Source organism: Cryptomeria japonica, chromosome 8 (genome assembly GCF_030272615.1).
Source record: "Cryptomeria japonica chromosome 8, Sugi_1.0, whole genome shotgun sequence".
In the NCBI taxonomy this organism is placed as follows: Eukaryota; Viridiplantae; Streptophyta; class Pinopsida; order Cupressales; family Cupressaceae; genus Cryptomeria; species Cryptomeria japonica.
In genome coordinates this window covers 656,151,191-656,167,007 of record NC_081412.1, presented here as the reverse complement: position 1 = coordinate 656,167,007, position 15,817 = coordinate 656,151,191, and the positions used below count along the sequence as shown (strand labels likewise).

Below are 15,817 nucleotides of genomic sequence, written 5' to 3'. Positions count from 1 at the left end.
GAGACGAGATCCCTTTGGAGTTGAGTAACATTGTTGGGATGTGAAGCCCAATAGTCACATGATTGTCTACCTTCCTCAGACTCTTCATTTCATATCTGAATATGCTTATATAATGGATGTGTGCAGCCCATGTAATTTGAGTTGATTAATAGAAGTTATTCCCTGCTTTGAGTGTGGATGTAGGCATATTTGCTGAACCACGATAAATCGTGTGCTATCTCTTATTATTACTTTCTCTGTTTCTATTATTGTTTTCTCTACTCCTTCTAATCTTTACAATTGATATCAGAGCCATGTTGGCTTGACCAGAGATGGAGGAAGGAGGAGTATGTAAAACTTATAACTTCTATGACAGTTTTACGTTCCATGTAAAACTATGCTTCAAGTGCCGCGTACATTGGTGGGATGGCTGGAAGAAAGAGGGGGACTCAGTTGAAGAGGAGAATCCAACAAAGGAAAAGGATGTTGGGATTCTTATTTTCTCTCCCCTTGAGCTAGCCTTGGCACTTATTGGCCAAACTGTTAATGGACAGGAAGTTGTTGGCATTCGTGTGGTGAAGGGTGAACACCATGATAGTCCCTATATAGATGCTAGAATTTCTAAGCTGAAAGATGTTGAAAAAGTGGTTGTTGTTGAAGAGGATGAACTCAAGAAATTGTAAGAGGAAGAGTGTATGCCATTAGAGACCCAAGCTGAATCTGTTGTTGACTTCTAGGATGAGGAGGGTGCAGATTGGAGTGAGGTAGCAGGGCAAGGAGGCCTGGGAGAAATTTTGGCTTCGGAGAGCTCTGCAGATGGCATGGCCTTGGCGAAAATAAAAAGGAACTCCCATAATGATGACAACCTTTGTGCAGATAATTTCATAGAAGCCTATGAGCCTATGGATTTAGATGACATAGTAAATGATAAAAGTCAGTTTTCTGGTTTGAAGCGAAAGTGACCATTGACAGGAGCAGAGGACAATGGGCATCACTCCAAGCAGTTTCAAGCGTCACATGGAGTGAATGAAAATGTTATTGAATCTGTTAATGTTTATTCTAATGGAGGAGGAGATGTTTTATCTCGACCAGAATGCATTGACATTCACCAACCCGATTGGATGGATGTGGATGATAGTATCAACGTGGATAATGAGTTGCCTCGTGTGAAGGAGGTAAACAAATTGTTGTAAATGGAGGAGAACACACTGGATTTGTGGAATAATATTTTGAAGAATAATATTCCTATGAAGTTTTTTTATGTGAACAGGGAGGAGGCAATAGTGATGATTGTCGTCAAGGAAGAGGTAGAGTATCCTCGCTTCGGTAAGGAGGAAATTGTTTTTCAAATAGAAGAAGTTCAAATTTTAAATTTTATTAAGTTTGATAGAATTTGGAGAAGGTTCATTCGAAGTTTTCTTGAACAAATTGTTGTTCACCAAAAGTTATAACCCAAGACCCCTGTAAATCTATCTATGAGATAGCCAATCTCAATCAATGAAACACCTCAGGGCTTGGACAACATAACATAGGATCCTAATGATCCTCCTGCACTTTAGGTTCTGCTAGACCTAGGGGGGGACACCCTTTTGATGTATTGAATATAACAAACACAAACATAAGACTGCATCAACAATGAGTAGACAAACCATTCCACAAGCTCACCAAATTAGGTAACATGTACAGATGGGCTGGATCTTATACAAATAATAGGTGAAATAGAGCTTTGGAAGGATAGAAAATTAACCCCTAAACATAAAGGGAAATAGATTTATCTTTTAAAATGTATATCTGAGACCATTCCCAAATTTGTCAAAGACTAGTGCCTTGTTCATTGGGAAACGGAGTCACACACAAGACTACAAATATGAATCATAGATGCAAGTTTGTTTTTCCTTACAACATATCCCTGCACTAATACCTTGTACTAATGCATTACTCATTCCATTCATAAAATTATCAGATCTGGGACACATTCCATTGTTTATGACTGATTATAGAGTTTACACTCTTCATTCAAGAATGTCTACAAACAATCATACAATCTCCTTGAGATGACAAATTATAAGCCTCCTTGAGGATTCAATTCATAACAATTAAATGCATACAGAAAGACAATATCATGGGAAATTACTCATGCCTGACACAAGTAAGACCTGCAAGTAAAACCACATTCACAGCAATGCCTTGCAATCTCTATACCCTGAAACAAAACAGAAGCATTTACAAACTTGGGTCAAGATCTTCAGAAAATGGAAGCCATCAAATCTAGAGCATTTTCCAAATTTTTGGAACCCTTACAACTGAGAAGAATTGGGAATAAAAAGAGAGAGGGAACCAAATCAAATCTACAACTGAATTGCCAAGTGTCTCCTCTCTAACTGAATTTTGTTCCCATGGAAAATGCCTCCAAAATATTTTACATTTTTCAAAATTAACCTCATAATCAGATTTGTCACTCCGAGAGCTTTCCGGCGATATATAATACTTTATATTTTGGCCAAAACTTAGACCCTGGGCGAATTAATCCCCATTTGTGCTCAATCATTTAAATTTTTCGAAATTTAATATAGTTTAGACTATATCATTTACTCATTTTAATTTTGATTTTTGCCTCAATATGTGCTTTGACACTTTGCCACGTGGTGGCCTCCGATTGGTCGATGGGGTTGACCGGATGCCACCTAGGATGACACCTCATCTTTTGCCACCTATCGGCCACGTCACCGCCACTAGGCTGCTTGCTTGTATGCCACTTCATCACCACCTCATCACCACCTCACCGGGACCTGCCTGCTGGACCGCTGACTATACCTGCCACCTATGTGCCACCTAGTTTTTGCAACTTTGCATGGTTTATCCAGCATGCATCTTCTCTTCGCGAAATAGCGCGCACCGTTGATCCATCTCGAACCTGTTGACTTGTTAACCCGACCTTTCTCTACAAAATTCTGCCTGTCTGCTTCGGGAAGCGTGCCTGAGTGGGGTCCACTTGGTCGCCGTTCAGTCACCTCCTCCATCACCTCGAAATGCATGCTCACGCATGGGCCCACCTTGGGTGCCATCAAGCACCATCCGTCAAAAGCCTTTATGGCTTTGACATATTAGATGAGTGTGTTTTTGCTTATAAAGATCAAAAAATGCTCTCACTCAGCCAATGTGGGATAATGGTTTTAGCCTGAAACTGCAAAATTTGGAAGGTTTTTAATGGCGTTTCTTGCCTTTGCTTGAAGACTTCTTGAAAAAATACTTTTTCCACCATGTTCTGTGTAAGGAAATGCATTGGAAGAGTCGTCAGTTTTCAGATTGCATTTTGTTGGAGTTTATAATGATGTTGCATGCCTCCCTTTCAACACAGAGGATCCACGCAAGGGAGCTGGGAGTATGACTACTGCTTGCATTTAGTAGAAGACTTCAACACTGCCCCTCTCCCCATCCATGCAGGCTGCATTTCCTTTAAAATTAACATTGCTGCTCAAAAACCACGCAGAGGTGTGAACATTTGTTAATGGCATTGGCTGAAGCTTTTAGAATGTTTTCAATTTGCCACACACAACAGGAGGAAACTTTGAATCTGCCATTTATTGAAGTTTATTGACTTCCATACAACCATGTGATTAGCTATAGCAAAGAGGGAAAATTGCCATGGTTGCCAATTTTGATTTGCTTGCTGGTTTTGAACTGCTGTAGATGCTAACAGAAGACTCACATGGAAACATCCCAGCTCTGTGAAGGAAAAAAAAATATTGTTATTGTTTGCTTAATGCTCTAATTGCTGTTAATTCTCCATTATCTTGTGCTTTCAACGCCTCTTTTCAAAGGTTTCATGTGAAGGGTATTGTGGAAATTGGTTATACACCATTTGCATTTTATAAAATTCAATGTGCCCAATCCATGCTACTGCTGCACATTGCCTCTTGCTATTACTGGAAGACTTCAACCTGCCCAATCTCCAGCCATCGTGAGTGACTAAACTGTTGTTATTCTTGTTTTAATGGCTTTTCACCAAGCTCATGCAAGAGGAGAGGATATTAGCCTTGCCAATGTGCATTCGTTGGAGTTCCATTGAAAACTTAACCACACCCATCCATGCAGGGGCTACCATTAAGTGTTTGCATTTAATTGAAAGCTTTTGCATTTTAAACTTCACTCCACGTAAAGGGAGGCTGCTGGTAGAGGCAATTTCATTTGGTTAAAAGCTGCCCCCCAAAACTCCACACAAAGGATTAAACTATTGTTTGTATTGGCTGGAGTTTTAAAATGCACTCCCAGACATCACACACAACAAGGAGAATGTTGGGAAGGTTGTGGAATTTGGCTTTCAACCTCCCAAATTACATTTGGTTGAAAGGTTTAATGAATTTCCACATGCCAATGCATTTGGTTTAAAACTTTTAAATGGTCTTCTCAACACCACGGCTACCAAGTGCATTTCCATTTTTAATGTCTCTTCTCTGTCGCTGAAGGAGGATTTGGCTCTAAACTTGCCATTTTTAAATTGCCTGAATTTCATAATAACATCTTGAACTCTTATGACATGCCTCGTGATTATAATCCATATTTAGATATTCTGACAATCTCTTAGTGAACAAAGTCGCCAATAAACTAATACGGAACAGGCATGAGCCAGCTCGGGCCCCAAAGTGGGTCTGACTAAAATTTTTTTCGATTTCACGTAACTGACCTCTAGAATGATTCACGGACCTCAAACATACCTCTGGAAATGATCGGCATCATTTTTGGATCACTAATTCGCATTTTACAACCTTCAGGCAATTACGCCACAATTTTCGCATTTAATCGCAAAGACGTAATTTTCAAACCTGTCAAAACACCTTTCTGGAGCTCGCCATCTGACAGACGTGTACTCTAATATACAAGGATGACTTCTATCAAACGGTTTCTCAAGATGATTCCCGAGCGAAGAGATATTAATTTCCGAAAATGCCCAATTGGCTTTGTCAACACTGCAGACCTGATGAAGTCAATGTCCTGTCAACACATGACGCCTTTATCAAAAATATCAAACGACCTCCGTAGGCCCTCAAATTTGAAACATAGGTACCTTTAAGTACATATTAAATCTTTGAATTCTCAGTTCGATCACCAAGCTGACAGGATGCAAATGGTGCACTCACAAAAATGGCTACATTAACTGACCTAACACTGGAGTGTGGATAACTAAATTTGATGGCAAAATGAGCTCTTTTGAAAACCGATCAAATGGATTGGTAGAGCCTTGAATTTTGAAACTTAGCTCATCATTTATACCAACATCAGCCCGAAACAAACATTATGGCATGACGCTTACTGAGGCAACTTTTACACTTGTGCGAAACAGGGCTCCGACTAGCTATCGAAACAGGGACTTGCCAAAACATAGAAACTACAAATGGATTTGGCTTCAAAAACTGAGCAAATGGATTCGTTAAGACTTGAAATTTTGCGAGCTCACTCAGATTTATGCATAGAATTGAATCTACTTTGAATTTCTCCATGATGATCAACAGGGCAAAAGATATAATTGCTCAAAGAAGGCTACTCCATAAAATCTGCATTTATGCCTAAAATGCACTTCCAGTTCACCCCTCAAAATCGGTACTTTATAAAATTATCCAAATTGAATTCTGAAAGTTGCACATCACTGAATAGGCCAAATGAAAGGTGTGGGACATGAATCCCGAGCCTTACCCTCTGAAAATCAACTGGCTCCATTTTACCCCCTCTCAAACTAAGCCATTCAAACTGACTCATTTAGGTGCTTTTCTGATATACAGAGCAAAATTTTGAAATGGGCCTATAAACTTTACTCAATTTTGTATAGTCCCAACACAAATTTTATCGATGTTAAAATCTTCGCTGGGTCTGGTTCGAATGTAAGATCGAACATGGAAGCAGGGATGCCAGTGCATGGCTGTATCGGTTGGCCTTCACAGGGGAGATTGTTGGGATGTGAAGCCCAATAGTCACATGACTGTCTACCTTCCCCAGACTCTTCATTCCATATCTGAATATGATTATATAATGGCTGTGTGCAGCCCATGTAAATTGAGTTGATTAATAGAAGTTATTCCCTGCTTTGAGTGTGGATGTAGGCATATCTGCCAAACCATGATAAATCGTGTGCTGTCTCTTATTATTACTTTTTCTGTTTCTATTATTGTTTTCTCTGCTCCTTCTAATCTTTACAAACATTACAACCTTGCGCTACCTGGATATGTCAACAGTCTTGCCCAAAGACTCGGTGTCAGCACATGACATGGAGAGTCAGAGGTTTGCCGGATGGATAAGAAATCTGAGAAGCTTGGAATACATGAATATGAACTGGGTGAATCTGTCCATGGCATCTGAGGATTGGGGTAACTCCCTTAGCAGCCTGTCTAATCTCAGGGAGATTCGCCTCAGTGAATGTGGACTTTAAGGTACCATACCTTCACTCCTAAACCGCACGCATTTATCCCATCTGCATCTTTCAGATAATTCCTTTCCATCCCTGTTGCCAGCTTGGTTTCAGAATGTCTCGTCCTTGGTTTCCCTTGATCTGTCTTGGTGTAGTCTCAACGGCTTCATTCCATCCAATTTCTAGCACCGTTCAAGCCCAAGCTCTCTTGAATTGTCAAGTAACAGCTATCTAGGAGGAGTAATTCCTTACTCCTTTGCAAATTTTTCAATGCTTGAGACGTTGTTACTCTCAGACAATAATTTAACAGGGGATTTGCCACCATTTGGATCATTCGTTAGTAGGCCTCCTTCTCTCCAACATCTGGACCTAAGGAACAACAGGTTGTATGGAACAATTCCAGAGACCATTTCAGAGCTTTATTCCCTCACAGATGTGTACCTCAGTAACAACCGATTGTCTGGAACAATTGCAGATACCATTTCAAAGCTTTCTTCCCTCGTAAATCTGGACCTCAGAAACAACCAATTGTCTGGATCAATAACAGATACCATTTCAAAGCTTGTCCGCTTAGCAAGTTTGTTGCTCAGCTCCAACAATTTAACTGGCAGTATTGCCCTTTCCGCCCTGGAAGATCTAGCTCACCTCGAAGAAGTGGACATTTTTGAAAACCAACTTACAGTTAATACCTCTTTAAGTGGGATTCCGCAATTGGCCCAACTGGAGTACCTGAGGTTAAGGTCTTGTAATCTCCAAGGGGAGATTTCTCCTTTTCTGTCTTCTTTATACTCACTAAAACAATTGGACTTGTCAGATAATAACCTTGTGGGGAATATTCCTAATTGGTTGTGGGATCTTCCCAGTCTTCAAGCGCTCTCTCTTCCACATAACCAACAGGAAGGTTTTCGGCCGCATGCTTTTTTGTCCATTTAATTCTCATTAGAATATGTGGACTTGTCAGACAACAACATTTTGGGAAATATTCCTACTTGGTTGTGGGATCTTCCGGGTCTTGTTAGGCTCAATATTTCACATAATCAACTGGAAGGTACGCTGCCCCCTGCTGTTTCCAACATTGGATTAACTCTCGACTAGCATAACAATACCTTACATGGCTCTATTCAAGATTTTTCTCTATTCCACGCTCTATATGCTCTGGCTTTGATAGTTTAGAGTATCTGGACTTGTCAAAGAACAGGCTAAATCATGTCATTCCTACAAATCTGGCAAGATGTTCTTATCTGTATATCTTGAATTTGGCTAAAAAATTATTTGGAAGGTGAGATGCCAAGAGAGCTAGAAAATCTGACTGAACTTCAGACACTAAATCTCGGTGAAAACAAATTGCAAGGTGTTATCCCTCCTATTGCAAGTTGTACAAAACTCCGAGTGTTTCACATAGGAAAGAACAGAATTCATGGAAACATCCCAGCTTGGATTGTAGAACTAGCAGAGTTACGAATTCTCAACTTGGCTTTTAATAAGTTGCAAGGCACTTTTCCATAAGACTTGCATAGCCTCAGGAATCTTCAAATTTTAGATTTATCTCATAATAATTTATCAGGACTTATTCCTCAGCGTTTGGGGAAGTTGAATGCTGTGGCTAATCAGACACAAAGTGATGAAATAGGGATGAGCTCCAGTAATTGGGTTATGGGAGATGGTGTTGGTCTCGATTTTCAAATAAGGTTTGTGAATCAAGTAACACTTTGGATTAAAGGACGAGCAACTCCATACCCTAAGATTATCAGTGCCTTCAAATTTATGGATCTTTCCCACAACCAATTGTCAGGCAATATTCCTGAGGAAATGGGTGAGCGGAAGGGTCTAATTGCTCTCAACGTTTCAAACAACAATCTGAGTGGCAGCATTCCCGAATCCTTCGGAGGTATGGCTCATCTGGAATCTCTGGATCTTTCGAGAAATATGTTGTCAGGCAATATTCCAGCAGATCTTGTAAATCTCACATTCCTTTCTGTTCTGAATGTTTCAAACAACAACCTTTCTGGGTTAATACCACAAGGGAAGCAGTTTGCAATGTTTGAGGGTTCTTCTTATTTGGGGAACCCCAATCTTCGTGGGTCTCCCTTGGAAAATGGATCACTGATATCTGGTTGGGGTGAAAGAGGTGGCCAAGCACAGTCGAATAGTACAGGAGTGTCAGAGACAGACACATATGATGAAATGGATCGATGGTGGGCAGTGTCAGTGGGATTATGTTTTGGGGTGGGATTCGCAAGCATAATTGCAGTGCTGTGCTTTCATCTAGAATGGAGATACAAATGTTTTAGTTTGCAGGATAGGTTTATCGAATATATTTGTGAACTTTGAATCCATGAAGGAATTTACTTGCATGAAACGATACTCAGACGCGTTTATGGCTGACTGGTAGATTAAAAAAATCAGTGACGACATCCATCGTCATATGTGCCACTACTTATAGCTGATACCACCCGTTATCTTCACGTCTTCTGAGGCCATTACACAGGAGTTCATGTAAGAGACAAATCGCCATTGGACGAAACCACTATCATGCCAATTAAACTGTCAGCTAATATGTCAATTTAAACCTAAGACTTTTTTTTTATATAGAGTATTCCATCTTGCTGTGACCATAGGAGATGCCTCTGTGTGTAATGATTTTTTCTAATATTTTATAATAGATTCAAGTGTAATTTAATATAGTTACACTTGAGGTGGTCTATTTATAGGTGCTCTTTGACTTCTAGGGCAATGCTTATTGTGTTGTTGTCAGTTGTTCTCTTATCTTCCTCTTGAACTAGGAGTCGCTCACCTTCTCATGGGCATCATCATAGATGTAGCATCATTATTCGAGGTAACCAAGAGAACTACTCGCAAGCTTCTTCCTTGACCATGAGAAAGGATTGTGTTTATCAAGATTAGTTCGGACTCTTTAGTGCTGTCTACACGAGAAACTTCTAGGTGCTTTTCCAAGGGTGCTTCTTGTTGGTTTGATTCTAATAGTTTCCCTCAACTAACTCATGTCATTTTGTTTTCTTGTGCTACTAAAAGAAAAGATACAGATAAAGATATTGATTTGTGAGACCATCCTATGTACACTCTCTAATGGGGTTAACTAGATGATTGAGATCTTTCTCCTTGATCACTATTCTTTAGGAAAATTGCATGATTGAGATGCTCCTCCTCAACCACTACTGTAAGATAAATTCAATGATTGAGATCCCCTTCCATAACCACTGATATTGCTCTCACCACGTAATGCATTTGTTTATATTTTATAATATGAACTATTGCCCCATTGAAACTTTAAGGTATTGACTATTTCCACTATATCTTTTAGAATAAATATAATACGATTTTTTAAATGAAATATAAACATAATTCAATGTACATATCTTATTTATTCTATAATATAATTTTAAACAATCAGTAAAAACATTAATTTTTATTATTACTATAATTTTAACTTTATTTTAAAAATAATTTAAATGTTGCTTTTATTTTTTTGTGTTTAAATTATGATTATTTTTTTTCTTATTTATGTATATTGCGAAAAACACTTATATTCTTAATTTCTATTAGGTAGTAATTTTTGTAAAAAAATATGCTCACATTATTGGTATTTATGTTATTTTTATTTCAATAGTTTAGTCATTTTATTAAGTTTCTTTATGATATTATTAAATGATGTATTTTTCTTAAAATAAGAGTTATGCTTGTGTAAAAAATGATTCTTTGTTATTTGTATGGGTTTCTTGTGATAACTTTGTATATGGTGAAAATGGATAACAATAATAACAATATTGAAAGGCTAAATGAATTCAACCACAAAACCCTAGCCTAACAACAACAAAGATCCACCATAACATATGAAGATTACCTAAGACAATGCAAATCAAATGAAATCGCAAAGATTATACCATCACATGTCCAATAGGGTTTTGATCTCCATTGATCTTGCTTGATATATTTGCTCTCAGATTTTATATGCACAAGAGCTCAACAAAGAACGGAATGTGGTTGCAAGTAGGATCGTGGTGTAGTCAAGTGTATAAGATTCATTAGAATGTATCATTAGGGTTTTATAATGAAGGAAGCATCTCCTTATATAGAAGACACTATATGAAATGGAGGGATAAGATTGAGAGGTGTAAAAGGAGGTTGGTTATGATTATAGGGTAGGTAAAAGAAATAATAAAATAATGAAAGGGGTAGGTAGTGTATGAATTAAGAGATGAATGACATGTGTCATGGGTAGAAAAGGTTTAATGAATTAATTAAATAAATAAAGATTTATTTAATTAATAGAAGAAGTGGGATAATTAAATAAATAAAAATATTTCTCTAATTTAGGAAAAGGATAATTTAAATAAATAATTGTATTTATTTAAATGAGAAATAAGGCTAGAAGAGGATAAATCAATTAATTAAATAAATAAAGATTTATTTAATTAATAGAAGAATTAAGCTAAGATAATTAAATAAATAAAATATTTATTTAATTAGACATGACAATTTTAGGTGTCTACATTTTGCCCCTCTTTGAGACAATGCAGCTTGTCGCGTTGTTTCAAAGAAGATAATATGAACTGATACAGAGTTGCCCCAGGATGGGAATGATATGCCCCCTCGAGAGATTGGATGAAAATGTCTGAAAATATTGCAGACAATCTCTCGATAAGAAAGAAAGGCTAGAACGGATTGACCGGATAAAGTGATAGAGTCACGGGATAATGAAGACTGACTCGAGAAACGAGGGCTAGGGGTAGGCTAGGCTATAAGATAGACCATGGGGGAAAATACATCCTCATTGTCATCTACACATCCACGAGAGCAGATTGCAGAGCGAAAATAGAGTAGCAACAGTTAGCAGTGATGGCCTTCATTCATAGATTCGACCACGTTCGCCGATTTTAGAGGCCAGCAGAGGCAAGAGAGCTGGTAAGTACCACCAAACCTCCTCATATTTCGACACATTTAATTTTGTCATTAATGTATGGTAGGTAGAGCAATAAATGTACTTAGACTAGGGTCCAAAAAATGTCCAAAAACGTCCAGGCGCATCTGTGTTGGTGTCAGGCATGTCTGTGCTCGCGAGGCGTGTCTGTGTTTGAACCCGCATCTGTGTCAAATGCGGCCGCGTTTGTGATGGTCAGTTGCGTCTGTGCCAGGAAGGCACGTCTGTGTCACCCAAGTGCGTCTATGCAGAGCATAGGCACGTCTGTGTTTGTCAGGTGCGTCTATGTTTTTCAGGTGCGTCTGTGCAGTCTTTAAGCGCGTTTGTCTTTCAAAAAGTGTGAAGTTGCATCTTCTAGGTCAAATTGGCAATTCTATAATGAACATACACTGTCGATTGGATAAGCTGCTGAGAGGATACACTCAAGCAGGTCCTCTAGGGAAGACTAGGATAAATCAAGGCACTTTGTGATGAACAATGAGTACCAATATAGAGTACTTTGTGATGAACAGAGAGTACTAAAATATGAGCAGCACTTTGTGATGAACAGGGAGTGCAAATGTGAGTAACACTTTGTGATGAGCAGTGAGTGTCACACACGTAGTATTTTGTGATGAACAAGGAGTACTACTAGTGATAAAAACAACACTTTGTGATGAATAGTGAGTGTCACTAGGATAGAATGCCATATGCATTTAGATAAAAAGTAGCATTTTGTGATGAACAGTGAATGCCACTATGACTGACATGAGTGATTTGCTTGACTGCAAGAGTATTTGCCGATGTTGGAGTCACGGGAGAGATTCCCATCTACTCAGAGGTTGTGACCTAAGTTGACCTTCGAGGACCGAGCAGCTATTGAGGAGATGGGATTAAGACATGTTCTGTATGTGCCTAAGTTTCGAGTGAACATGGGACTGTTGACTGCGCTGGTGGAGAGATGGCACTCCGAGACTTGTACATTTCATTTGTCGATGGGTGAGATGACAGTCACCCTGGAGGATGTATATAGGATACTGAAGATATCGATCGATGGGGAGCTAATCCCATATGATCGAGATGGAGATAGGGAGGCCCTGAGATGAGTATTCCAGGACTGAGGACTGGAGATGAGGGCAGGACATGTGGCCTAGGACACTATGACAGCCACAGGGCTAGCGCTACCCACAGTGGTAAGAGGAGCGATCAGTGGGTTCCTATGTCCAGATAGGGTGACATGGGGGTTGGTTGTGGGTTGGGGAGGAGCACGGGAGACACTGGTGATGCAGCACACCAGATATGCTTGGGGACCTGTAGCGTCCTAAAATTGTGACACTTGCAATTTCGACTGCATTTCGGTCTTCACGATGGCGACGCAACACGCAACCTGAATCGAGACCCCGAAACTTGCTCATGACACCAAAAACTGCATTTTTCAAGCACCCTGGTCTGAACCTCCTTGCACCCTGCTGTCCCGGGAGGTGGGACCAGAGCGCCCAGCGCCCTGGTCCCTCAGGACTAGGGCGCCCAGCGCCCTGGTCCCTCAGGACCATGGCACCCAGTGCCCTGGTCCCCAGGACCATGGCGCCCAGCGCCCTGGTCCCTGGGTCCTATTTTGGGCCCGGTCTCCTAAGGAGATTGCAGGTCTTTTTGTTTGCAATTGGAAAATAACATTCCTTGGTCGGCCTAAGGTCGGGAAAATCAGTCTATCAGCCCTAATTGACAAGTATATAAACTACATTTTCATCTCTCATTTGGGTAACACAGATGAATGATGAAAAAGGCGTGGAAACTATACTCAAGCATTCAAGCATTCAAGCATTCAAGCAATTGATCATTTCAAGTCTCCATTCAAGGCTAAGTGTTGCATTCAAGTCAAGGATTCAACCATTGAAGACGAGATCACTTACTACATGCTACAACATACAACATACAACATCTAAACCTTCGCACATAAGGATACAAACATCCTTAGAACAAGGTATTAGTACTTGTTTTACATTACAGTCATTTACATTTACAGCACTTGCTCATTTCTTGGTTAATTCCGAAACTGGGGTTTGACCTAAAGGCAAACCCCTAATCCCTAACCCCCCAATCGTCTTCGCTTTTCTGTGTGTAGGTTGCAGGTACGCGGCTGAGATTGAAGATCTGGAATCCTTGTGCAGAGACGAACAGATCCCACTTCGTTTCGCGGATTTTTCGGAGGACTGTGGCGCCGGGCGCCATCGTCCCGACAACTTTTGCTCAAATTTGCAGGACAACGCCGTATCGACATTCTACTGCTAATTCCAGGTCCGCAGCTTCATCCTATAACCCAAACTCAGTTTATAAGCGAATCTTTGTCACTTTCTATGCATTCCTAGCTTAATTTCCTTAATCAACATTCTTTACAAAAGAGGGTAGCCTTGCTTTCCTAACCCTTGAAATTCATTTAGCATCCAATCTTACATTGTATGGGATTGGATCTTATGAGTTTCAACCCCTCTTTTGAATGTAAAGTCTCTCCCTTAAGTGAAAAACCATCGAATCCTAGTGAACCTCCCTTCTCTCTCCTCGGAGTTGGAAGAGGGGAGAGCAACTAGGGTTCGATCGCGATTTTTCCACTTTACATTTTGGTGAACCCGACGTGAACATCCTTTCTGATTTTTCATGCTTAGATCTGATTACATTTCCATGTTTGATCTTTTACAAAATTTTAGAAGTGTTTGCATAAAAACCCTAAATTTTCTTTTTGAACATTGAACTTGCGAAATGTTTAATTATTAATGTTTGTTTCAGATCTGCTTTTCTATTACAAATTATCAGTTCATATCTGTGCTTTAATTTTGAAAATTAAGTGGTTAAGTGTCAAAACCCTAATTTTTGAAACCCTCTTAATTCAACCTTTGTCCGACAATTTCACTGATCAAAACATCTCCAAATCAGCTGTAACTTTGGATTCCGCAATAAAATCACAATATCTTTCATCCCTGAAAATTTGGAAAAAAGTTGCGAGGACCGTGTGCACTCCGAGCGCCATCGTCCCCGACATTTTTTCTAAAATTTCGAGAGCGAGATCTTACTGTATTTTCCTGCTAAAATCCAGAATTTTGACTAATTTTATCAATTATAACACCTTCAAAATTACAGTCAAAGTTGGTCTTGTGATTGCTTGGTCTAGGGCTCCTAATCATTCAAAAATTATGGAAATTGAAATTTTGTGTCAAAATTGTGTTCTTACTGTCCTAAATCTGAAAAGTGTATTTGCATTCATTCAAAATTTCAGTGCTTTATTCAAATTCTTGCATTTTGTGACTTTTGAAATTAAGTGCTTAATTACAACAACTTTGATTTCCGCTTTCAAAATTGAATTTTGCGTGAAATTGAGTCAATTTTTGAATTTCAAAACTTGCATTGCTTTTAACATTCCCTCTAAAATCATAAAATTCAAAATTTCAGTTTCCCTCTCTTTTTCAAAATTCAAAATTTTGCATTTTTCGACAATCTTGATAGGGTTCAATTTTGAGATTGCAACTTTAATTTGGCCTATCTACAGATCGTAAAATCCCTCAATTTTTTCAGATTAGCTCTAAAATCATCATACCTTTCATCCCTGCAAATTTTGAAAAAAGTTGCAAGGACCGTGTTGCACTCCAACTGCCACGGTCCCGAACATTTTTTCTGAAATTTCGGGAGACTGTCGTGATTGCATTTAACAGCTTAAATCTAGAAGATTGGCTGGTTTTACTGAAAATTGCTACCTCTAAAATCAAAATCTTTTCTCTCTTTCTAGTGCATGAGTTTTACAACAACAAGCCCTACTTACACTATTCCCGTTAGACGAAGCCATAGAATTAAGTCTTTCCAAGGTTTAACAACCGAGGAGATGGAACCTAATTTGAGTAGCCTTTTTAACGAGGACATGGGAAATTCCTCTAATCCTCCTAATGATGAAGAAGCTCCCCATGAAGTTTCCGTTGAACAACTTTCAAAATTGGATAACCAATTTGATGATTTTCACCAATGGATGTCTCATGAGTATCCCGATAGTCAAGCTCTTCCTTTAATTGAGGGTTTAAAACGTATGCTTCAAAGTGATAAGAATGGAATTGATGTTTTGCGTGGTATTGCACACATTGTGGATTTGAATGTGATGCCTATGAAGAGTTGTGCTGAATCTTTAGGTTATACACAACCTCCTACACAAGTCAATCATTCTATTCCTTTGACCACTCCTATTGCTAGTATACCTACCTTTACATCAAACATCATGGCTACTTCTATACAAGACATTCCTCCTGTGATTACCAGTCATGGGGGCAATCCTCCTTCTTTAGTTAACCCTATTCCTTCATTCAATCCGACTTCTTCATTCATTCCTTCAATGAGTGTTCCTATTACATCTTCACAAATGAACATGACGCAAGGGGGCAATTCATTTAACCATTCCATTCCTCCTTGTAGTGTTCCTCCTATCCAATCATCCCCTATGGTTGACTATCATAGGGTCCCACCACCTTACTCTCTGCCTTCTTTCA

General features: G+C 39.2%; 1 protein-coding gene across 1 annotated transcript; it reads left to right on the top strand.

Moving 5' to 3' along the window:
• The first annotated feature begins 311 nt into the window (after positions 1-311).
• LOC131049669 (receptor-like protein 45) lies at positions 312-8,710 on the top strand. The gene is made up of 7 exons (XM_059210678.1): positions 312-368; positions 534-626; positions 717-798; positions 952-1,154; positions 1,250-1,286; positions 6,675-7,280; positions 7,944-8,710. Exons 1-7 carry the CDS (start codon positions 312-314, stop codon positions 8,708-8,710), a joined length of 1,845 nt encoding a protein of 614 aa, XP_059066661.1.
• The last annotated feature ends 7,107 nt before the right edge of the window (positions 8,711-15,817 follow it).

Excerpts from the sequence above, each read along its gene's own strand:
- LOC131049669 (XM_059210678.1), top strand. The coding sequence starts at position 312 with ATGGAGGAAGGAGGAGTATGTAAAACTTATAACTTCTATGACAGTTTT. Across the intron at positions 369-533 it reads ATGACAGTTTTACGTTCCAT|GAAGTTGTTGGCATTCGTGT; the intron begins GTAAAACTATGC and ends GTTAATGGACAG. Across the intron at positions 7,281-7,943 it reads TCCACATAACCAACAGGAAG|GACTTATTCCTCAGCGTTTG; the intron begins GTTTTCGGCCGC and ends ATAATTTATCAG.